This window comes from Hypanus sabinus, chromosome 9 (assembly GCF_030144855.1).
Source record: "Hypanus sabinus isolate sHypSab1 chromosome 9, sHypSab1.hap1, whole genome shotgun sequence".
NCBI classification, from domain to species: domain Eukaryota; kingdom Metazoa; phylum Chordata; class Chondrichthyes; order Myliobatiformes; family Dasyatidae; genus Hypanus; species Hypanus sabinus.
In genome coordinates this window covers 90,365,496-90,390,862 of record NC_082714.1, presented here as the reverse complement: position 1 = coordinate 90,390,862, position 25,367 = coordinate 90,365,496, and the positions used below count along the sequence as shown (strand labels likewise).

Below are 25,367 nucleotides of genomic sequence, written 5' to 3'. Positions count from 1 at the left end.
GTATATTCTGTATGTTGTCTACACCCCCAAGCTCGTGATACTGTACCTGTACCTCTCCATACTTGTGCAAAGGACAATAAACTCAACTTGGCTTCTCCTGCTTCCTATGACAGAACTTTGCATGTAAAGTACTTCGACGAACCGGTGTTCAGCTTGCTACTCCATGAGATTTACTCACCTCGGCGCTGAACTGGCTCCGTGGCAATGGACTCACTCTCAGTCACTCTGCAGTTCATGTTCTGTGTTGTTATTTGTTTACTTTTTTATTGTTTCCATGATTTGTTCCTTTTTTTTTGCAGATTGGTTGTTTGATTGTCTTTGTTGTGTAGGGTTTTTAATGGGTTCTATGGTGTTTCTTTGTTTTGTGGCTGTCCGCAAGAAGAATCTCAAGGTTGTATACATTGATAATAAATATATTTTAAAATTATGAAAGGAACTGGTCAAAGCCATTCCCCCTATGCACACAGTTCCTTGCACTGTTCTCACATTGACCTTCTCAGAATGACCTTTTCTCATTCCTTATGAAAGCCCAAAGATCCAGTTGTAGAGAGGAAAGAGCTTGCATTTCTTCAGCCTCTTGCACTACCCCAGTGAAAGAAGTATTTCACTTCTGTCACTTGTGCCAGGTAGCTCCAGTGCCACATCCAGGAGTGGCTAAGTAAATTGCTTAGCAAGTGGCTCTGCGTGACCATGGGAAAAATATTGATTTAAAATACACAGGCATTGGATCCCTGGCCTTTCCAGAGCTTAGGAAAATAGGAGAGGGTCTGACTGGAAGTTATAAAGTTCACTTACTTGAAGATGCAGCTTGGATAGGCTGTTCTGGCCCTTTGAGCCTCACACCCAGCAACCCTTGACAACCGCTGATTTAACCCTAACCTAATTACAGGATAGCTTGCAATGACCAGTTAACCTACTAACTGGTACATCATTGGCGTGTGAGAGGAAGCCCATGCATTCCACGGGGAGGACGTACAAACTCCTTACTGAGGATGTCGGGATTGAACTCTGGCTTCCTGAGCTGTAATAGCATTGTGTTACCACTACGCTGACAGAATGTGAGGAGGGTGTTTCCCCTGGACGGGCTTCTAGACCGGGGTTGATGGACTTGGGCTACAAGAGATCTAGGAGTGATGTGAGGAGAGGCTTCTTCACTCAGCACTGAGGAAACTGTGTTTCTTCACTCAGCAATCTACACAATGAGGAGAGGTGCAGAAGCAAGTTGTTGGATATTTTTGAGGAGGAGGCAGGCATTTGTCACATGGAGATTGAAGCGTGCAGTGAAATACATTGCTTGCGTGTCCGAGGGTATGCTGGGGCAGCCTGCAAGTGTCACTGCGCCTCAGGCGCCAACGTAGCACTTGCACAACTTACCATACACCTTTGGAATATAGCGGGAACTGGAGTACCCAGAGGAGACCCACGTGGTCACGGGGAGAACATACAGACCCCTCACAAACAGTGGCAGGAATTGAACCCCGATCTTGCAGCTGGCCCTGAAAAGTGTTATCCTATCTGCCTAGCTGCGGCATCAAGGAATATAGGAAGAGGCTAGGATAACAGTACAGGTCTTTCCTCAGTTTATGAATACCCCACGTTCCTGTCCATGTGAGCGGGCAGGAGACCAGCAGGATGAATTTGCCTGTTGTTGCAAGGCTGGAGACATCTTGTGCTGGCGCGGAACTTAGTTCGTGACTGCATGTCCAACTTGCAGACTGTTCAAGTTATGAATAGTTCACAGGAGTGGATTCCTGCCCTAACCTGGGCGATGCATGTTCTGAGGCAGCTGACAGGCTGTAACTGTATTGAAGGGGCCGAGTGCTTACTTCACTCACAATGTGGTACGAGCAAGCTTTGTAGCACACCATTAACTAGCTGCATCACCAGTGGCAGAAGTGGGGAATGATAGCCTATCAGGTTCATTGAATTATGGTTCAATTGATTTGTATCATGCTCTGTGAGTATGTCCAGGTAGTCATTGAGTATGTGTGAGTCTAGACAGAATAATAGGTTGTTCAACTGTAAGGACCATTAGGCGACTGTCTCTTTCCCCACCCACAATCTCCCTGTGCTCCCTCACTCAGTCTGCCACAACAGCCAGGATCTCCCAGTGGCTCCCATTTCAATTTGACCTCCCATTCGAACATGTCTGTCCAAGGCCGCCTCTACTGCCATGATGAGACCATACTAGGGTGGAAGGCAGGCCATGCCCTCTGCTGACACTCTCAATGGCCAGGAGTGACTGAAGCCTTGGTTCAGGAATGATTACTACCTTACAAACATCAGGCTCCTGAACTGGCATGGATAACTTCACTCCCAGAACTCTGAACTGATTCTACAACTTACAGCTCATTATTCTCAATATTATTTTATTATTTGCAGAATATGTCTTTTACACATTGGCTGTTTGTTAGTCTTAGCTATTGTATAGTTTTTGTAAATTCTGTTGTTTTTTTTCCTGTGCGTGCCTGCAGGAAAATGAATAATGAATCTCAAGGTAATATATGGCAACACAAAAATACTTCAATAAATTTACTTTGGTGCCTCATATTCCACCTGGGTATTCTCCAACCTGATGGCATGAACATCAATTTCTCTGACTTGTAATGATTACTCCACTCTGTTCCCCCATTCTCTCCCCCCCCCCAAAATTCTTTTTTCTTTTTCCCTCCCCATTCTGGTTACCCTCTCACCCTTTCTCCTCCTCATCCTCATGTCATGACATGCCCATCACCTTCTCCCCTTCACTCCACGTCCATAGTCCTCTCTTATCGGATTCTTCCTTCAGCGCTTTACCTCTCCCACCGATCACCTCCCAGCTTCTTGCATCATCACCCCCCTTCCCCCACGCACCCACCCAGCATCCCACTCACCCGGTCGCACCTATCACCTACCAATCTCTTGTCCTCAAACTCCATTCCACCACTTCCCGCAGGCTTGATGAAGGATCTCGGCCCAAAATTCCAGTTGTATATTCCTCTCCATAGATGCTGCCTGACCTGCTGAGCTCTTCCAGCATTGCTCTTTGTCACTTTTGAAAGACTAAAGTCATGTCCCGTATGCAACAGCCATGCCTGAGACTAGGCTGGTCACGTCCCTCTCTGCCACCATGTTCAATAGCTGTCAACCCCAGAACCAAACGCATCAGGATAGCCATTTCTGAGAAATTTGGCTCCACGGCGGGGTGAACATGTGCTTGTTCAGCAGAGAAGGCCTACAGCTGACTGGAAGCTTGTTCTTTTCCCTCACAGAGGAATGAAGGTGATTGAGAACCGCGCCCTAAAGGACGAGGAGAAGATGGAGCTGCAAGAGATCCAGTTGAAGGAAGCCAAACACATTGCAGAGGAGGCAGATCGCAAGTATGAAGAGGTGAGTGAGGCTGCTAGCTCTGCAGAGGGGTGACCACAGGCTGGGGTAATAATGCACATGGCAGACAACATTGCTGTTCAACTGGAGTTTCCCTTTTAAGAAGAACTTTTCTTATTGTTATAAAGAGGGTGCTGCATTTAAAGTTAGAGGTAAGTTTAAATTTAGATACACATTCCAGGCACCCACCCCCTCTGTATGTGTTAAACATGGGAGGAGCCTCAGTATTTGAATGGATCAGCTGTTTATCTGCACAGCTCCACAGATGGGCCCCTTTAAGGATATGAGAAATAGAAGCAGGCGGCAGGCCATTCTGTCCCTTATTTGAGGCACATCAGCTCGTAGGGAATTTTGTTATTAACCAAAATAAGTTTTATTCTTAATTTTTAAAAAATTTACAAGAATAACTTGTGCAACACTTTTTCTTGGTTAAATTCATAGACCATGTATTTAGTGTTCAATTATTTAGTTTAAAACCAATAACCCTGTTGCCACCCGCCCCCTCCCCGGGGGTGGTACATTACGGCTATAATCGAGGGGCTTCCTCACCAGTAGCGGAAGAGGTCCTTCCCCACCAAGCCCTCGCAGTGGCTGTGGAGCGTCCCACAACATATACTCCTGCGACCTGGAACGTGGATAGTTCCTCCATGGACATCTCGATGTGCTGGCGGGCCAACAACTTTCCAGCAAGGAATCGAGAGATCCAGATATGTATCTGCCTACACATGATCTGCCGTTTAAATTGACATTGTGGGCCAGTATTGCTCCACTCACGTTTATAATAGAAATTCCCTGTCAAAACATGCTGCGATTAATTCCCGTTTCCCCTTCCCATCTCACGTGAACAACACCCACAAAGTGTTATGCAACATCAGAGAGAGGGCACACCTCCTAACTGGGAGCCAGTTGACATTGACGTGCAAACCAAATTTCCTGCAGGTTGCCCGCAAGCTGGTGATCATTGAGGGTGATCTTGAGCGGACTGAGGAGCGCGCTGAGGTGACAGAGTCGTAAGTATTCGGATCCAGCCACCCTTTGTTTGCTAGTGTGCATGGCCGTTCATCATAATGCATGTTGCTTGGAAGATGGGTCTAAAAGTTAAATTCTGAAAACCTGGTTGGTTTCCCACTACGTATCTTCTGATTCAGTAGAGTGCCACTAGTCTACAGAATTATCAGAAAACTGGTTTCTTACCCTACACGTACCGAGGTACAGTAAAAAGTTTTGTATGCCATCCAAACTGATCATTTCCTCGCGTTGGTACATTGACATGGTACAAGGGAGAAACAATAACAGAATGCAGAATAAAGTGTTACAGTTGCAGAGTGCAGTGCAGGCAGGTCACAATGAGGTAGATTGTGAGGTCAGGGGTCCGTCTTATTCTACAGGAGGGCATTATACTGTCTGGAATTTAGAGGCTATGGTCTGACTTGATTAAAGGTATTAAGGTGAATAAAACATTATGTTAATAATATGAAAAGGTGGACACTATTGCATGCTAGTCTATTCAACAGTCTCGTAACAGCAGGGTAGAAGCTACCTACTTTTAGGCTTTGTATCTTCTGCCTGTTTTTATTGGGGGGAGGGTAGGAGAAAAGGGAATGTCTGGGGTAGGTGACTGATTATACTGACTGCTTTACTGAGGCAGTGCATTGTGGGTATGGTTGTGGTCAGGGTTCCATGGTCTGCCATGGTAGTGTAGCAGTTAGCACAGCACTGTTACAGTTCAGTGGTTCCTCTGTAGGCAAGTTTGAATGCTCTTCCCATGTGTGCATAGGTTTCCTCCTACAAAGACATACCGGTTAGTAGGTTGGTTGGTCATTGCAAACTGTCCTGTGATTAAGTTAGGGTTAAAGAGGTGTGTTGCTGGGTTGTCAGCTCAGTGAGCCAAACGGGCCTCTTCCGCAGTGTATCTCTAAATAAATAATGTGGTGGTCTTTCAGAGATCTGAATCCATTGTCACCAGGAACCCCCAACCAAAAAAAAATTTTAAGCTGCAGATGCTGGCAGTCTAAAACAAAAGGACATATTGAAAACGGTCAGTAGGTCTGGCAGCATCTGTGAATACAGAAACAGTTAATATTTCAGGTCAGAAGCGCTTCATCAGATTTGGGAAAGGAAGAATGTGCTAGCAGAGCTGTGTGGAAGGAAAGGAGCTGTTAACATTTGGGTCGAATCCCTGCATCAGGACAAGGCTACTGCAGCCACATATCCTTCCTCAGTACATCTCGTCCCATGAGGCTTCCAGCTCCACCTGCAGGACTCCCAGTTTAGCCTTGGCCACAATGTTGTTATTTCCTGCCTTTTTGTGGAAAAGGAAGTGATCCCACTCTTTCACTGCCTGTTCTGACAAGGGCCCTTTGATCTGACATGTTAACTCTGCTTCTGTTCTCTCCCCACCCCTGGCTGCACGAGTGTTACCAAGATTCTACACATTTAATTCAAACAATTTGGAAGGAAAGTTAGCATCAGTAAAGCTGATCGTTAGGGCATCTCAGTGGCGTAGCAGTTACTGCGATCGCAGTATAGTGCCAATAATTACCGATTGAGGTTTAATTCCTGCTGCTGTGTTCTCCTTGTGACCGCGTGGGTTACCTCTGGGTGCTCCGGTTCCCTTCCTCCCTCCACGCCACCCCCCACATTCCAAAGACATCTGGGTTAGGGTTAGTAAGGTATGGGTGTGCTGTGCTGGCGCCATTTGTGGGCCATCTGAGCACAATCCTCACTGATTGGATGCAAACAGCACATTTCACTGTATGCATCAATGTGACAGAGCTAGTCCTTAGCTGTCTTCAAGGTGAATCTCCTGTTACCAGATTGTCAGGAATAGAAGTTCCTTCAGTATAACGTGAGATCCACCGTGAGATGGTTGACTTTTAACTGCTCCCTGAATTGACCACGTTTGCCTCTCAAGTAGAAGGAAATTAGGGACTAGCAGTAGGTGCTGTTCCCACAGATCAGAAACAACAATTAATCTTGGTGCTGCTCATTTTGCCCCTAAAGTTACTTGGATTCCCTTTTGTGCAGATGCTGGTATAAGACTTGTTATTAATTTTTATTTAGAGATGCAGCACAGTAACAGGCCCTTCTGTCCCAGTGAGCCTGTGCTGCCTAATTGACTAACCTGTATGTCTTTGGAATGTGGGAAGAAACCGGAACACAACATTGTCACAGGGAGAATGTACAACCTCCTTACAGACAGTATCAGTAATTGAACCCAGGCCACTGGTGATAGCCTGTTTCTTCTTATTAAATGCCATTGCACTTCTGAGGGTGAACCTTACTGATCCTAGAACCACACCCATCTATTACACAAAGAGTGCAGAGGAGACTTACCAGGATGCTGCCTGGATTAGAGAGCATGTCTTATGAGGAAAGGTTGAACAAACTAGGGCTTTCTCCTTTTGAGCAAATGAGGAGGAGAGGTAAAACGATAGAGGCGTACAAGAAGGTAAGAGGTACAGATCGAGAGGACAGCCAGAGTCTTTTTCCCAGGGCAGAAATGGCTAATTTTCGGGTGATTAGAGGACAGTATAGAGGAAATATCAGAGGTAAGTTTCTTACATAGTGTGGTGGGTGTGTGGGATGCGCTGCTGGGGATAGAGGAGAGGCAGATGCATTAGAGTTAAGAGACTCTTAGATAGGCACATGGATTAAATTAAAATAGAGGGCTATGTAGGAAGGCAGGGTTAGATTGATCCTGGAGTAGGTTAAAGTGTCAGCACCACATTGTGGGTGGAAGAGCCTGTATTGTTCTGTGTTGTAAATTTATTCATGGACTGAAGGGATGTTTCAGATCACATCCAAAATATCCTGCAGTGGGAGGGAGAACAGCCAGAGGTCATGGTACATATTGGTACCAATGACATGTAGGAAAAGGGAAGAGGTTCAGAAAAAAGACTACAGGGAGTTATGAAGGAAGTTCAGAAGCACGACTGCAAAGGTAGTAATCTCGGGATTACTGCCTGTGCCACACGATAGTGAGGATAGAAATAGAATGAGGTGGAGGATAAATGTGTGGCTGAGGGATTGGGACGGGAGGCAGGGATTCAGATTACTGTATCATTGGGACCTCTTTTAGGGCAGGTGTGACCTGTACAGAAAGAACGGGTTGCACTTAAATCCCAGGGGTACCAATATCCTGGCGGAGAGGTTTGCTAAGACTATTGAGGAAAGATAAAACTAGAATTGTTGGGGGGTGGGAACCGAACTGAAGAGACTGGGGAAGAGGAGGTTGGCTCTCAAATAGAGAAAGCTTGGAGACAGTGCGAGAGGGACGATAGGCAGGTGATAGAGAAGGGACACGCTCAGTCCAAAGGTTTAAGATGCATCTATTTTAACGCAAGGAGTGTTGTGAGCAAAGCGGATGAGCTTAAGAGTGTGGATCAATACTTGGAGATATGATGTGGTGGCCATTACAGAGACTTGGGTGGCTCAGGAACAGGAATGGTTACTTCAAGTGCTGGGTTTTAGATGTTTCAGAAAAGGCAGGGAGGGAGGCAGAAGAGGTGTTGGCGTGGTCCTGTTGATCAGAGATAGTGTCATGGCTGCAGAAAAGGAGGGATTGTCTATGGAGTCTCTGTGGGTGGAGGTTAGGAACAGGAAGGGGTCAATAACTTTACTGGGTGTTTTTTATAGGCCGCCTAATAGTAACAGGAATATCGAGGAGCAAATAGGTAAACAGATCCTGGAAAGGTGTAATAATAACAGAGTTGTCGTAATGGGAGATTTTAATTTCCCAAATATCAATTGGCATCTCCCTGGAGCAAGGGGTTTAGATGGGGTGGAGTTTGTTGGGTATGTTCAGGAAGGTTTCTTGACACAATATGTAGATAAGCCTACAAGAGGAGAGGCTGTACTTGATTTGGTATTGGGAAATGAAGCTGGTCAGGTGTCAGATCTCTCAGTGGGAGAGCATTTTGGAGATAGTGATCATAATTCTATCTCCCTTACAATCTCATTGGAAAGTGATAGGAACAGAGAAGTTAAAAAAAAGTGTTTAATTGGAGTAAGGGAGTTATGAGGCTATCAGGCAGGAAATTGGAAGCTTAAATTGGAAAAAGATGTTCTCAAGGAAAGGAACGGAAGAAATGTGGCAAATGTTCAGGGATATTTGTGAGGAATTCTGCGTAGGTACGTTTCAATGAGACAGAGAAGCTATGGCAGGGTACATGAACCGTGGTGTACAAAGGTTGTAATAAATCTAGTCAAGAAGATAAGCTTACAAAAGGTTCAGAGAGCTAGGTAATGTTAGAGATCTAGAAGTTTATAAGGCTAATAGGAAATTAGGAGAGCCAGAAGGGTCCATGAGAAGGCCTTGGCAGGCAGAATTAAGGAAAACCCCAAGGCATTCTACAAGCATGTGAAGAGCAAGAGGATAAGATGTGAAAGAATAGGACCTATCAAGTGTGACAGTGGGAAAGTACGTATGGAACCGGAGGAAATAGCAGAGGTACTAACTGAATACTTAAGTATTCATGATGGAAAAGGATCTTGGTGATTGTAGTGATGACTTGCAGCAGACTGAAAAGCTTGAGCATGGAGCTATTAAGAAAGAGGATGTGCTGGAGCTTTTGGACAGCATCAAGTTGGATAAGTCGCTGGGACCAGACGAGATGTACCCCAGGCTACTGTGGGGGGGGTGGCGAGGGAGGAGATTGCTGAGCCTTTGGTGATGATCTTTGTATCATTAATGGGGACGGTAGAGATTCCGGAGGATTGGAAGGTTGCAGATGTTGTTTCTTTATTCAAGAAAGAGAGAAGAGATAGCCCAGGAAACTATAGACCAGTGAGTCTTACCTCAGTGGTTGGTAAGTTGATGGAGAAGATCCTGAGAGGCAGGATTTATGAACATTTGGAGAGGCATAATATGATTAGGAATAGTCCGCATGGCTTTGTCAAGGGCAGGTCGTGCCTTACGAGCCTGATTGAATGCTTTGAGGATGTGACTAAACACATTGATGAAGGAAGAGCAGTGGACGTAGTGTATATGGATTTCAGCAAGGCATTTGATAAAGTATCCTGTGCAAGGCTTATTGAGAAAGTGAGGAGGCATGGGATCCAAGAGGACATTGCTTTGTGGATCCACAACTGACTTGCCCACAGAAGGCAAAGAGTGGTTGTAGATGGGTCATATTCTGCATGGAGGTTGGTTGCCAGTGGTGTGCCTCAAGGACAGTTCTGGGACCCTTACTCTTCATGATTTTTATAAAAGACCTGGATGAGGAAGTGAAGGGATGGGTTAGTAAGTTTGCTGATGTCACAAAGGTTGGAGATGTTGTGGATAGTGTGGAGGGCTGTCAGAGGTTACAGCGGGACATTGATAGGATGCAAAACTGGGCTGAGAAGTGGCAGATGGCGTTCAACCCAGATAAGTGAGAGGTGGTTCATTTTGGTAGGTCAAATAGGATGGCAGAATATAGTATTAATGGTAAGACTCTTGGCAGTGTGAAGGATCAGAGGGATCTTGGGGTCTGAGTCAAAGCAGCTGCGCAGGTTGACTCTGTGGTTAAGAAGGCATACAGTGTATTGGCCTTCATCAATCATGGAATTGAATTTAGGAGCCAAGAGGTAATGTTGCAGCTATATAGGACCCTGGTCAGACCCCACTTGGAGTACTGTGCTCAGTTCTGGTTGCTTCACTACAGAAAGGATGTGGAAGCCATAGAAAGGGTGCAGAGGAGATTTACAAGGATGTTGCCTGGATTGGGGAGCACGCCTTATGAGAATAGGTTGAGTGAACTCGGCCTTGTCTCCTTGGAGCGATGGAGGATGAGAGGTGACCTAATAGAGGTGTATAAGATGATGAGACATTTTCCCAGGGCTGAAATGGTTGCCACAAGAGGACACAGGTTTAAGGTGCTGTGGAGTAGATACAGAGGAGATGTCAGGGGTAAGTTTTTTACTCAGAGAGTGGTGGGTGTGTGGAATGGGCTGCCGGCAACGGTGGTGGAGGCGGATACAATAGGATCTTTTAAGAGACTTTTGGATAGGTACATGGAGCTTAGAAAAATAGAGGGTTAAGGGGAAGCCCAGTAATTTCGAAGGTAAGAACATGTTTGGCACAACTTTGTGGGCCAAAGGGCCTGTATTGTGCTGTAGGTTTTCTATGCTTCTATGTCAGTGGCCAGGCTAGCATTTGTCACTCGTCTGTGGTTATCCCCTGAACCAAGTGGCTTGTTGGACCCTTCCACACTGCAGCTTTCCCGAAGGCTGCAGCACTTTGCTTAGCACACAGGGCTGGCTTTCCAAAGGATGAGCAAGGAAATGGCGTTCACTGTACCGAGAGCAACTGCGTAAGCACAAAATGACCTATTCAGGGTGAGTGAAGCTCCTTAAAGGACAAGGGACTAGGTACTGTGGGTACCTGATTTGTTTCCAGGGGCTCCTAATGATGTGGGTGAAATTGCTCTACTCCACTGTTTACCTGAGGATGTTCCTCACACCCCTGGTTATGTGGAGCTACCTAGCGTCAGAGTGTGGAAACCAACCAGATTTTCGAGGCTTGAGGTGGTGAATGTGTCACTTTCCTGAGATGAAATCAAATCTTTTTCACCGACATTAATCCCAATTGTCGTTGCTTTGTTTTACATGCCAGCCCAATATTCCCTATTTCCTGTTTTTCTGTCTGCCCATCCCCCCCCCCACCTTCCCTAGAGCTGCTGACTGAGACTGAAGTCCAGTACCTCTGGTGTTACTTATCCACGGTACCAGACCCTCAACAGGGTCTCAACAGCAGTGACGGCAACCCAGTTAACTCTGGCACGGTGTGCAGGGCCTTCCTCTTCTCCCAGCCTCTGCATTCAGCTCTTCTCTCTCCCAGCTCACTCTGCTCGGACTGAGGTTTGAATATGGAGCCACTGCCTACTCGGCAAAGAGAGCCTATATGTGAAATTAGAGGCATTTCCTGGGTTGGATTCATGGCTGCGACTGTTGGAAGGCTAACTTCAGCTTCTTTGGTATTCCTGTAAATCCAAGACCTGCTTTGTGAGCTCCTTAACTCTTAAGTGTGCTCCTTTCCCATACTGGTCCAGCCCTCTGGGGTACTGGTTCCAGAGTAAATACAGCACCTACCAGCCCTTAAACCTGATTAATTTATTTAGAGATACAGCACGGTAATAGGCTCTTCTAGCCCAATTACACTTGCGACCAATTAACCAACCAGTACATCTTTGGGTCGTGGGAGGAAACCAGAGCACCCGGAGGAAACCCACACAGTCACGGGGAGAATCTACAAGCTCCTTGCAGAGAGTGGAATTGAACCTGAGTTGTAAGAGTTATACAAGACAGATGTAAACTCTTCAGCCCAACTAATACATGCCTTCGCTGGAGCTGTGATAGCATTGCACTGCGATGCTACCCTGCTGTGCCACGGATGAGTCTGAACCAGTTCCATGTCCCTGCTTGGGAACCGTTGTCTGGTAATCAGGTGGGCACCCAACACTACCTTTCCACCTCACTTGGGGCAATAAGACCCCACCGTCACCTCAATCTAAATGGGAGTTGTCTGACCAATCACTCCCAAGGGATTCAAACCCAAACCCAGCTGTCTGTACGGTTCAGTCCTCTGCCAGGGGTAGGGTTTCCTCTATAGGCCCTCTGTCATTCAGCTGACAGATATGAACTTCTCCAGTGATCTGCCATCACTTGTTTCACTCACCCGACCAGCAGCCAGGCCTGTTTTTGAGGGAAAGTGACATCTCGCCATGAACCTTTCCCATTTTAACTTGCTCTTGTTCGTGTTACACGTTCTTGGGATTCGGGACCAGCAAACCTCATCATGACTGTGTTCCCCTTTTTTTCCCCCTTGTATCCCTTTTTGTTCTCTGGTTTCTTTGCATGCTGTTCATTATCAAATCATCCCATTTGACCCATGACCCCTCTTGCACGTACCCTGTGGACACTAACAGCAATTTGCGGAAATTGGAGGAGGAACTTAGAACCAGGGATCAGTCTTTGAAAGCCTTAATCGCGTTAGAGGAAAAGGTACTGGACACTTTCTGCTCTTCTTTCCTCACTTGCTGAATTGTTTCCCTGTAAACTTGGGGAGAAATGGAGGGAGGGGCTTTGTTTTGCTGCATGTGACACTTTGACTGTCAAATAATTTTTACAACCTAAAATGTTACTTGTGGCTACCTTAATACTGGTTCAGCTACAGTTTCTGTCAACTGAAATCTAGACTTTTCTAGGAGTGTTGGATATGGCGACAGGTATTACTTAGTTGATTCACAGCTGGAGACATGAAGAGATTTGTTTTTTAAAAAATGATTCTGACACGGAGTTGGGAATTAGGCCAGTATACACTCAGTGGCCACTTTATTAGGTACATCTATACACCTCGTTAGTACAAAAATCTAGTCAGCCAATCATTTGGAAATAACTCAAAGCATAAAAGCATGCAGACGTGGGCAAGAGGTTCAGACCAAACATCAGATTGGGGAAGAAATGTGATCTTGGTGACTGACTGTGGAATGGTTGTTGGTGTCAGACAGGATGGTTTGAGTATCTCAGAGACTGCTAATCTGGGATTTTCACACATAGTCTCCAGGGTTTACAGAGAAAGGTGCGGAAAAAACCAACAAACATCCAGAGCGGCGGTTCTGTGGGTGAAAACGCCTTGTTAATGAGAGAGGTCAGGGGGGAATGGCCGGACTGGTTCAAGCTGACAGGAAGGTGACTGTAACTCAGGTAACCACATGTTACAACAGTGGTGTACAGAAGAGCATCTCTGAATGCACAACATATCCAACCTTGTAGTGGATGGGCTTCAGCAGCAGAAAGCCACACTGAGGTTCCACTCCCGTACCTAATAAAGTGGCCACTGAGAGTACGTCAAGAGCTTACATTATAGCTTTAAAAAAAACCATTTCTAACTGCACATACCTTGCCTAATACCCCTTCTTTCATCCACATCCAGTCTAATCCTCTGTAGAGATGATTTCTACCCTAATCACTAATTCTAGTGACTGACATGTCCTTCCCACTGCACCCATCACCTACCTTCATCCTGCCCGCTTGTCTGTCTGCACTCTCTCCATTCCTTCCGGCATGTCTGTGTCATTTTTGTTCTGTCTGTTTCTCCTCCCTCTAGCAGCAAAGATAATCCAAAGGGAGTTGATCTGTATGTGTAGAAATGATCAAACTACAGGGGTGCATAGAAATAGGGGATTACTTCTCTGTGGACTGGCTAGGGTCAAAAGGGTTCCGTCTGTGCTGTGAGACATTAGGCAAAGACAGAATTAGTTTAATTTTCCATTTGAAGATGAGTGCCCTTCGAGCTGCGGCACCCAGCAACCCACCAGTTTAACCCTAGCTTGATCATGGGTTAATTTTCAATGACCAATTAACCTACTAACCGGTACAGTTATGGACATGTACACCCACATGTACACAGGGAAAATGCATAAATGTTCTTACAGAGGACGTTGGAATTAAACTCTGAACTCTGACACCCCTGAGCTTTTTAAATTTATTTTTATATAGGAATCAGACATCTCATTTTTTTAAATGTAAATTAAGAGTTGATAGTGGTTGCAAGATCGTAAACCTTTTTATCCCTGTGCTCTCCAGTCCCATCCCAATACTGAAGGCTCTTTAGTTCCCTGCAGTGCTACCCTGGGTGTGACAGAGTGCCATGAGAGATGCCCTCGGGTTTCTCTGAGGCCCACTACATGGCATGGTAGCGTAGTGGTTAGCATGACGCTGTTACAGCGCCAGCAACACAGGTGATAAGTCCTGAAGAAAGGTCTCGGCCCAAAACACTGACTGTTTATTCCTCTCCATAGATGCTGCCTGACCTGTTAAGTTCCTCCAGCATTTATGTGTGTTAGTGATATGTCATTGCAGGACGAGCCCAGAGCTTTGATTTTGCTTTGCATACCCTCCTGTGTGTGAAGCTTTTATATTTGTGTATGCCACGTTCTTTATTGATTGCTTCTTTCTCTCTCTGCTTTCTCCCTTCCTCCCTTCCTTATGTCATTTGGTGGTTATTCTGTCCTCTATTGTGTCACTTTCCCCACTCCTTCCTTTCCCTGCACCAACAGCAAGTGTGCAGAGCTAGAAGAGGAGCTTAAAAATGTGACAAATAATCTCAAGTCACTGGAAGCCCAGGCCGAGAAGGTAGGCTTGTCCTTTTCCCCAGAATTCCCTCTCCCCCTTCCTATCTGTGTTCACAAGAAGATCTCGAAGCATCCTCTGTACACAAAGTCAGTCAAATGCAGTCTGATCAAACTTGTTCAGCCCTAACCAGTGTTTAATGAAGGGTGTAATTTGGTTTTCTGTTGAGGTGTCTTTCTTGTGTGTGATTGACAATGGTAAGAATATAATGGCTTACATGTATCCAAGCAACATGGGGTTAGGGTAGGAAAGTGCCAATAAGATAAAAGATCGACTGTGATTGTATCAAACAGAAGACCAGGCATGAGGGCCCGAATGGCCTATCCCTGTCTCTGTTCCTCATGTTAACTCTGTTTCAATCTTTGGAGTGGCTTTTCTCTCAGGCACCACCGAAGTTTGCTGTCTGTCCTGCATTTACCATTACTTGGGCTTAGGAGTGTTATGGAGACTGAAGGTTCTTGAGCTATAAGGGGAGACTGGTGAGGCTCAGACTGTTTCCCCCTGGAGTGTAGGAGGGGTGTCCTTGGAGAGGTTTATAAAATCATGAGGGGTCTAGATGAGGTTGATGGTCACAATCTTTCTCTTGGTAGGGGAGTCTAAAACTAATGGGCATGTGCTTAAGATGAAAGGCAAAAGGTTAATAAAATAACATTTATTTGACTTTGACCCTCTGTGTGGGGAAAGTCAATTGAATTTTATTATCAAGGTACTTGTGTTGTATTGAGATACATTTACAGGAAAATAAATAAATAGAATAAACCAAAAAAAGAGGCACAAAGTCCTCCAGACAACCATGTGCAAAAGTTCTGCAAGAAGTATTAGTCCTGAGATGATGAGTTGTAAAGAGCCCCTGAATGAGCTTGCAGAGGAAGTGGTAAAGGCAGGTACGGCTACAACATTTGAGACAGTTGAATAGTTCTGTGGCTAGGAACGGTTTAGAGGCAAGTGGAACTAGCTTGGGTGGATGAGTTGGGCCAAAGGGCCCATCTGTGCCTTGATGACTGATGCAGAACTGCACCCCTGGAACCCACATCTGGCTCTGCTGTAGACCTGACCATAAAGACAGTCACTCCAGGATCAGGAGACTGCCAGGGTAGTTAAATAGGAGGTACTCCAAATGCAGGCATTTTCTATCAGTACTCAAAATCGTTTAATGTCATTCCCTGGACTCAAGTGTGAAGGAGAAAAAATAATGTCACTCTGGATCTGATGGAGCACAAAAAAAACAATAGTTTTAAAAAGCACAATAAATACATAAGATGGCCTCTACAAATAGATTGTTGTACGTCCAAGAAGTGACACTAAGCTGTACATAAGGTGACTGATAGGGAATAATAAAGTAGTGGTGGAGTTGCTGGGTAGAGGTGTTGATCTACCTTGGGAAAAGTAACTGTTTTTCAGTCTGGTGGTTCTAGCATAGATCTACGTAACCCCCTTCCTGATGGGAGTGAGCAGGGTAGCTGGGATCCTTTATGATTCCAGCACCTTTCTGTGTATGTGTCTTTAATGGCTGCTGATGCATTGGACAGTTTGGACTGAAGGTCACCACAGTGCAGAGATGCAGCATGGTAGGATGTTTTATATGGAAAATATAGAGAAATGTGAAAGAGAAAGGATTGGAGGATGTGGGGTGGAGCAGAGGGATTGAATGGCTATCCTTGAGCGGTGAATTCTGTTTCTGCATTCCTGAACTTTTCAACTTTTCAAGATATCTTTAAACATGAGATTCTGCAGATGCCGGAAATCCAGAGCAAAATGCACAAATGCTGGAGGAACTTAGCAGGTCAATGGAGGGGAATAAGCAGTTGACATTTCAGGCCACGACTGGAAAAGAAGGGGACAGAAACCAGATAATAAGGTGGGGAGAGGGGGAGGAATGCAAGGTGACAGATGAAACCAGGTGAGGGGGAATTTTGGTGGGTGGGAGAGGGGATGAAGTGAGAAGCTGGGAGGTGACGGGTGGTCAAGGTAAAGGGCTGAAGAGGGAGAGGAGAGTGGGCCATGGAGAAAGGGAAGGAGGAGGGGAGCCAGAAAGAAGCGAAGGGCAGGTGAGGAGAAGAGGTCGGAGTGGGGAAATGATGTGGGAATAGAGAAAGGGAAATAAATTTACCAGAAGTTGGAGAAATCAATGTTCACGCCATCAGGTTGGAGGCTGCTCACAGTATGAGGTGTTGCTCCTCCAACCTGAGATTAGCCTCATCATGGTCATTTATATAGACTTTTCTCCGAGGTGGGGTTTGAGAGTATATGTTGGTTAGGGCTCTGGCAGCTCTTCAAACAGTGATGTGTGAATGGCTGAGATGAGGCCTAGAAAGGGGAAGTGGGGGGGGGGGGGGACTGTAAAGGGGAAAAAAAATCTCTAGACTGGTGCTTCAAATCGTCCCATTCCATTGCAGTCAGGACAGACTGACACCAACCCTGGCCCAGTAAGGCAGTCTGTGCAGATGAGGAAATGTGCATTTGAAAGGCAGAAGGTGACTGCACATTGGTTTCCTGAGTCTCTTTTATTATCAGCCTTGGCCAGTCACTGCAGCAGCCTTTAAACTTCTCCCTCCTTTTTAATTACATAGTCCTCACGTCACTAAGCACAGTTGTCTATTTTGGGCCTTCTGTGCATTTCTCCTTGTTTCTCCTTTTTATTCTATGTCTGTACACTCCTTTGTACCCACAGCCACACCCACGCCCTCACCCTCACCACATCTGTAAACCATTCATACATACCTCCTACACAGGAAGCAAAGCGTGTAGCCCCACACCGACACACAGGAGCCACGCCCAGAGTTAGAACATACTTTTGCCACACTGAGCAGTGAAATTGGGAAGTCATGTTGTCTTGGAGAGGCCACACTTGGAAATTCTGTTCATCTTTGGTCGCCCTGCTTTAGGAAAGTTGCTATTCAGCTGGAAAGATTGAGAAAGATGTTGCTGGGATTAGAGGGACTGTTATGGAGGGAGGTTTTGCAGGCTAGGACTTAATTTCCAGGAGAATGAGAGGTGAGCAATAGAGGTCTATAGGATCATGAAGGGCAGAGATAGACATGCCATTTTCTTAAGGTTGGGCAATGACAAACTAAAGGGTAGAGGTTCAAGATGAGAAAGAAGAGATTTAATGAGGGGCAAAATTTTCACCCCTGGTCAATATGTGGAAGGAGCTACCAGAAGTGGTTGTGGCAAGTACACCAACAACTTTTTAAAGGTGGAAGTGTAGGCATGGTTTGGAGAGATGAGGGCCAACAAGCTTAGGTGGGAATCTTGGTCAGCATGGACCAGTTGGGCTGAAGGGCCTTTTTCCATGCTGTGTTACTCTGTGTCTGCGGTAGTAGAGACAGCAGCAGGTAAAAGTACCAGTATTGCATCAGGCTTTGTAAGCTGAGTGTGTGAGAGGGGTGGGGTGGGTGGGGGGGAGGATTTCCAGTGTCTATGATGATGCAAACTGGTTTGGTGAAGTGACTTTACTGTTGTAAGCTGTCAGAGAGTGTGTGAGAGAGGTGGGGTGGGTGGGGGGGGAGGATTTCCAGTGTCTATGATGATGCAAACTGGTTTGGTGAAGTGAATCTACTGTTGTAAGCTGTCAGAGAGTGTGTGAGAGAGGTGGGGTGGGTGGGGGGGAGGATTTCCAGTGTCGAAGTGATGCAGATAGGTTTGGTTAAAGAGCATCTCATCAACCCTGTCTTTTTGTCACCAAACAATGAGTAACTTGGTACAAGTTACAAGTGCGGTCTCAAGTAACTTGATTGAACCTCTCTTTCTCTCTCTCCCTTTCCCTCCTCTTCCAGTACTCTCAAAAGGAAGACAAATATGAAGAAGAAATCAAACTCCTGACTGATAAACTGAAGGAGGTGAGAATACAATGAATAAGGTTCCTCAAGGCACCTTCCATTATGTTTATAGCTGATGTTTGGTTTATTATTTTCACACATAGCCAGGTTTGGTGAAAAGCCTGGCTTGCATGCCATCTAGAAGATAGTTTCATGTCGAGGTACAAAAGAAAAGTATTGCAAAATGAGTGTTAGTGTTACCGAGAGAGTGCAGAGCAGGTAGATAATGGGGTGCAAAGAGCACGATGACATGGGCTGAGAGATTTAAGAGTTTAAGTGTCTTAAACAAGAGATTCTGCAGACGCTGGAAACACACAGAGAATGCTGGAGGAACGGTAGCTCGGGCAGAGTCCTTGGAGAGGAATAAACAGAACAATTCAGAACCAGAAAAGAAGAGGGAGAAATAAGTGGGGTGGGGGGTGGCAGGAGATAGACGAGACCAGGTGGGGGGTGGGGAGCTGGTTTCAAGATTGAGTTGACAACTCTCTGCAGTCTCTAGTGGTCTTGGTCAGAACAGTTGCCATACCAAGCTGTGATCTGTGATGCAGGCATTGTGTACCGTTCTGGTCACCAAATTATAGGAAAGATGTCAACAAAATAGAGAGAGTACAGAGAAGATTTACTAGAATGTTACCTGGGTTTCAGCACCTAAGCTACAGAGAAAGGTTGAACAAGTTAGGTCTTTATTCTTTGGAGCGTAGAAGGTTGAAGGGGGGACTTGATAGAGGTATTTAAAATTTTGAGGGGGATAAGAGTTGACGTGGATAGGCTTTTTCCATTGAGAGTAGGGGAGATTCAAACAAGAGGACATGAGTTGAGAGTTAGGGAACAAAAGTTTGGGAGTAACACAAGGGGAAACTTCTTTACTCAGAGAGTGGTAGTTGTGTGGAATGAGCTCCCAGTAGAAGCAGTAGAGGCAGTTTCACTATTGTCATTTAAAGTAAAATTGGATAGGTATATGGACAGGAAAGGAATGGAGAGTTATCGGTTGAGTGCAGGTAGGTAGGACTAGGTGAGAGTAAGCGTTCGGCACAGACTAGAAGGGCCGAGATGGACTGTTTCCGTGCTGTAATTGTTATATGGTTATATGATTTCTTCTGTGGGGCAAAAATTAATGAGTGTCACTGGATGTGCCAAAGAGGCCATTTGGCCCATCAAGTCTGCCATTCCATCTCCCAACCCCATTCTCCTGCCTTTCCCCCCCCCCCCCCATACCCTTCGACACTTATTAATCAATAACATATCAATCTCAGCCTTAAATATACTCAATGCTGCCTGTGGCAATGAATTCCACAGATTCACCACCCTCTGGCTAAAGAAATTCCTCAACTCTGTTCTAAATGCGCGTCCCTCTATTCTGAGGCTCTGCCCTATGGTCCTAGACTCCCCCACTTCAGGAAACATCATCTCCATGCCCACTAAATCTAGTCCTTTCAATATTCAACAGGTTTCAATGAGATCCCTCCTTGTTCTTCTGAACTCCAGTGAGTACTAGCCCAGAGCTGTCTATAGATCGTCTCCAATGTCAGCACACCCCTCCTTGGATAAGAGACCCTGAACTCCATTTGCAGTCTGCCCAATGCCTTGCACAACCTCAGCATTACATCCTTGCTCTCGTATTTTTGTCCTCTTGAAATGAGTACTAACTTTGCATTTGCCCTCCTCACTGTCAACTCAACCTGCAAGTTAGGGAAGTTTAGGGAACCCTGCACGAGAACTCCCAAGTCCCTCTGCACCTCTGATTTTTGAATTTTCTCCCCATTTACAAAATAGTTGATACCTTTATTCCTTCTGCAAAAGTGTATGGCCATGCATTATATTCCATCTGCCACCTCTTTGTCCATTCCCCCAATCTCAGTCCTTCTGTAGCTGCGCTGGTTCCACAACACTTCCTGCCCTTACCCTTATCTTAATGGTGTCTGCAAACTTGGCCACAAGGCCATCAATTCCTTTGTCCAAATCATTGACATACAAAGTGAAAAGAAGTGGTCTCAACACGGAGCCCTGCAGCACACCACTGGTCACTGAGCCAAACAGAAAGGGCCCACTCTTTGCCTGCCGCCAATCAGCCGTGCTCTATCCATTCTAGTACCGGGGCACTTATTTTGTTAAGCAGCCTTAGTGTGGCTCCTTGTCAAAAGCCTTCTGAAAATCCAAAAAAAAAGCATTTACTGACTCTCCTTTGTCTATCCTCCCTGTTATTTCCTCAAAGAATTCCAACAGATTTGTCAGGCAAAATTTCCCCTTTTAGAGATGCATGCTGACTTTGGCCTGCTTTATCATGCGTCTCCAAGTACCTTGAAACCTAATTCTTAACAAATGACTCGATCTTCTTTCCAACCACTGAAGTCAGGCTAACTGGCCTATAGTTTCTTTTACCGAGTGGAATGATATTTGTAATTTTCCAGTTCTTGGGAACCATTCCAGAATCTAGTGATTCTTGAAAGATCGTTGCTAATGCCTCCACAATCTCTTCAGCCACCTCATACAGAACCCTGGGCCGTAGTCCATCTGGTCCAGGTGACTTATCTACCTTCAGGCTTTTCAGCTTCCCAAGCACCTTGTCCTTAGTAACACCAACGTCACTTGCTTCTGCCCCCGACACTCTCTCATTCTACTAGTGTCTTCCACAGTGAAGACTGATGCAAAATACTTGTAACTCCGCCATTTCTCCGTCCCCATTACTTCCTCTCCAGCATCATTTTTCAGGGGTCTGACATCCAATCTCATTTTTCTTTTTGTGTAGCTGAAGAAGCATTTTGTATCCTCTTTTATATTATTGGCTAGCTAACTATTATATTTCTTTTCTAGTTGCCCTTCTGTTGGTTTTTAAAAACTTTCCAATCCTCTAATTTTGCTTCTTTTTTTTTCGCTTTTAAGCTGCCTTAGACTCCCTTGTCAGCCACAGTTGCCTCATTCTCCCTTTAGAATACTACTTCATCTTGGGGATATATCTATCCTGCGCCTTCCAGATTTCTCCCAGAAGTACCAGGCATTGCTGTTCTGTTGTCATCCCTACTAATGTCCCCTTCCAATCAGTTTTGGCCAACTCCCCTCTCGTGCCTCTGTAATTCCCTTTGCTCCATTGTTACACTGATACACCCGATTTTAGCTGATGCTTCTCAAACTGCAGGGTGAATTCCATCATATTATGATCACTGTCTCCCAAGGGTTCCTTTATCTCAAACTTCCCAATTAAATCTGTGTCATTAGATAACAACTCAATCCAGAATTGCTGTTCCCTACTGGGCTCAGCCACAAGCTGCTCTAAAAAGCAGGCATTCTACAAATACTCTCTCGGGATGCAGCACCAACCTGATTTTCCCAATCTACCTTCGTATTGACATCCCCCATGACTATTGTAACATTGCCCTTTTGACATGCCTTTTCTATTTCCTGTTGTAATTTGTAGCCCAAATTCTGGCTACTGTTTGTATATAACTACCCTTTCAGGGTCTTTTTACAGTTTTTTAACTCTACTTTATCCTCTGAGACAGCAGGGGCTTTGTGCTGTCTTGGCCAAAGTCTACATGACTGGACCAGCAGAAATTGCTAGTGATATTTACACCAGGAACCTGAAGCTTTCTGATAAACCGGTTGTATATACCTGCTTCCTGAAGTCAATGACCAGCTTTTTGTTTTGCCGACATCGAGGGGGAGACGTTGTTGTCATGACGTCATGTCACTAGGCTCTCTTATCTCCTTCTTGTACTCCAACTCATTGTTTTTGAGATACAGCCCCACAAAATGGTGGTGTCTTCAGCAAACTGGTAGATGAGCTTAGAGGAGGATGGTGTGGCACCCAAGCCCAAGATTCTGGAACGCCTTCCTTAAACCACTCGCCATTTTTCCTTAAAGAAACTCCATAAAGCTAATCCCTTGCACCAAGCCTATGTTCACTGGATTTCATATTGGTAGCTTGGTGTGTAGTTCGATTAAAATGAGGGGAGGAGGGAGATGATCCTGGAGGGTTTCTGGTTAACAGTTGCTCCTGGAGATGATAATTAGGCATGAGTTACTGTGCCGGTGACACTAATATTGGCCATTTTGCCCCCAGGCTGAGACCCGCGCTGAGTTTGCAGAACGCACCGTAGCGAAGTTAGAGAAAACCATCGACGATTTAGAAGGTATGGGAACTTGTTGCTGCTTCGGTATGACCCTGGCGGCCAGTGAGTGAAGATCACACTTCACTCAGTGTGTCTGGTGGTAGTGACTTCAGAGTGCATCTACATTTGTGTGGTGCCTGTCAAATCGTCAGACATCCCATGTAAATCATGCACCTTCAACTTCCACTGCATCTCAATGTGTGCAGAGCGAGATGAGCTTCCCTGCTGTACCTCAAGATCGTCAACGTCCCAAAGAATCCCTCCCTAACTACTTAAGTGTGGTCTGATTCCATGGCTCAGGTCCTACACACTGATTCAGGCATATTGGCATCTACAAACACGCAAGCAGAAACGTATGCCGATGTACCTGTATGTGTGTGAATGCATACGTGTGCATCTACTCACCAGTATACACGCCTGCACACACACGTGCACGGTGTTGTGTACCATTCAGCTAGGCCTCCTAATACAAAGAAACAAAATACAACAATTTCAGAGTGAATCAGAGTGTTAGTGCATTTATCACTTTACTTGCAAGCGGTCTAAACATTATGCTGGAGAGCAGCTCTCGAACGTGTTTCAACCAAAGCACAAGAGAACAATAATTGGGATGGTCTGTTATATTCCTCTGTGATCTTCATCCTCCTCTTGTTCTGACATTTGATCTTTAGAAGCCCCATTCTGTTTCCCTCTGTTGTTAAAACATGTCTGGCCATAAAACAAATCGTGTGTCAGGAGAAAACATCTTCCTCCCATGAAACACATAGACTTGTGTCAGTTTTCCCATGCAAACCAGCAAAGTGCATAGGGATTTTTTTAGACCCCATTTTGTCACATTACATTTTACAAAAGTTACAAATTCATAAAGACTTCAGGGTTACAGATATATATCCACAACAGCCACATACACATGTCATGGGTGATATACACCATATGTGCACACTTTCTGTTAGAGATTGAACTGTTCTTGTCTGCTACCTCCTATTTCAAGTGGTTGCTATATATAAATCTCTCCAGTTTTATAACATTTCATGTTTTCTTTCTCTTGATTCATTCCCTTCTGTCCACCCTCACCTTTCCTTCCCCATGTCTCCTCTTTCCTCTCCCCGAACCTCCGCCCACTGCTGCCTTTCTCCACCTCCTCTCATTCTCTGGCCACTTTGCGCGTTCATTGTGCCAGACGAACTGTACGCTCAGAAACTGAAGTATAAAGCCATCAGCGAGGAGCTGGACCACGCCCTGAACGACATGACTTCTATGTAACTATCTGCCCGTTTGCGCTCATGCCCTTGTCTGTGCATCACCTTGGTTTCTAACCACAGGTTCCAGCTCTCAGATGACCATCAGTGACGGCTGGGGCATAACACTAACCTACGCCACCGTGGTAATCTGTCCATCTCACAGTGTAACAGCTTCTGCTCACAATCTGGCACAGTCTCCGTGAACCTTGTGTTTCGGGTCTATTTGGCAGGCATGTGTGCCCGTGTGCTCCGTGAGTGTGTGGGTGTGTTCTTGCATGTGCATAAGTGTGTTTGTACATAGCACTAGATGTGACCCTCTGTCAGTGGGAACTCTGCTTTCAGTGTAGTCCAGACAGTGCAGCTGTGTTCAGCCACTGCTCATGACACAACCTGCAGGCGCTGACACTTTCCTAACAACAACACACACACACACACACACACACAACGCTGGAGGAACTCAGCAAGTCAGTGGAGGGGAAGAAACGGTCCTGGTGCACTCTGTTTCATGACCCTGAGTCTGCACAAAAGGAAAAGGTTGTTTTAATTAAGTAACTATTTGAGCCTCTGCCTCTCATCTCCACTGACCAGGGTTCAGTCTGGTCTCCTGTGCTATCTGCAGAGTTCAGATCCATTTCTTAATCACATGTACATTGAAACATACAGTGAAATGCGTTGTTTGTGTTAACAGTCAGAGGCTGTGCTGGGGGTGGCCACACAATCTCACTGTGTGGGCTTCCCCTGAACTCAGACTGTCAATTCCCTTTGCACCTCTGATTTCTGAATCCCTCCCCATTTAGAAAGCAGTCCCCACCTTTTAGTCTTTGCACCGAAGTCCATAACCCCACATTTCACTGCTCTGTATTCCACCTATCACTTTGGCCTCTCTCCCAACCTGGCCGAGCCCTCATGCAGACTCTGTGCCTTTTATTTTTGGACAAAGCCTATCTTCACTCTGCTGCTGTGGAAGAAGTTTATCTAAAAGGTAACCGCCCAGGGAGATGGCTTCTCTCTTTCTCTCCCAGCTTGTCGAGATGAAGGCTATTAAGGTCATCTTCCCCCCCCAATGCCTGGATTCTCATAGAACAGAACAGGCCCTTTGGCCCATCTAGTCAGTGCCAAATTATTATTCTGTCTAGTCCCATTGACTTCCCACCGGACCATAGCCCTTCATGCCCCTCCCACCCAGGTACTTATCCAAATTTCTCTTAAATGTTGAAATCTAACCCACACACATGACTTCCACTGGAAGCTTGTTCCAAACTTCCACCACCCTCTGAGTGAAGAACTTCCCCCTCCAGTTCCCCTTCAACACTTCACTGTTAACCCATGACTTCTAGTTATTTTAACCTTCTAAACCTTCCTTCTCACAGAGCCCTCCATTTTTCTTTCATCCTTGTGCCCATCTAAGAGATCCCTGCTGTGTCTGCCTGTGTCACCAGCAGTGCAAAAACGTAGCTCTTGACATCTCCCCTTTACTTTCCAACATCACTTAAAAGTTATGCCCCCCTTGTATTCACCATTGTTTTCCTGGAGGAAAAGATGCTGGTTATGCACTCTTTCAATGTCTCTTACCTTATATGCCTCTTTAAAGAGAAAAGTTCTAGCTCGCTCAACCTATCCTCATAAACATACCTTGGAAAATCTCCTGTGCACCCTCTCTAAATAAGTCTCCTTCATATTAAAAGTTGACCTGTACAGGCAGACGGTTAGCTTCACCTTTC

General features: G+C 45.5%; 1 protein-coding gene across 11 annotated transcripts in view; it reads left to right on the top strand.

The window, feature by feature from the left end:
* LOC132399614 (tropomyosin alpha-3 chain) overlaps window positions 1-25,367 on the top strand; it is an 86,243-nt gene that overhangs the window by 44,216 nt on the left and 16,660 nt on the right. For 3 of the 11 annotated variants that reach the window (XM_059980167.1, XM_059980164.1, XM_059980168.1), the window contains 6 exons: window positions 3,252-3,369; window positions 4,306-4,376; window positions 14,409-14,484; window positions 18,258-18,320; window positions 22,357-22,426; window positions 23,586-25,272. In XM_059980167.1, coding sequence (XP_059836150.1) covers window positions 3,252-3,369; window positions 4,306-4,376; window positions 14,409-14,484; window positions 18,258-18,320; window positions 22,357-22,426; window positions 23,586-23,668 — 481 coding nt within the window. In that variant the 3' untranslated portion in view covers window positions 23,669-25,272. Of the gene's footprint in view, window positions 1-3,251; window positions 3,370-4,305; window positions 4,377-12,275; window positions 12,352-14,408; window positions 14,485-18,257; window positions 18,321-22,356; window positions 22,427-23,585; window positions 25,273-25,367 lie in introns of those variants that run through there. The other 8 variants (XM_059980162.1, XM_059980166.1, XM_059980160.1 and 5 more) reach the window with 4 other exon arrangements.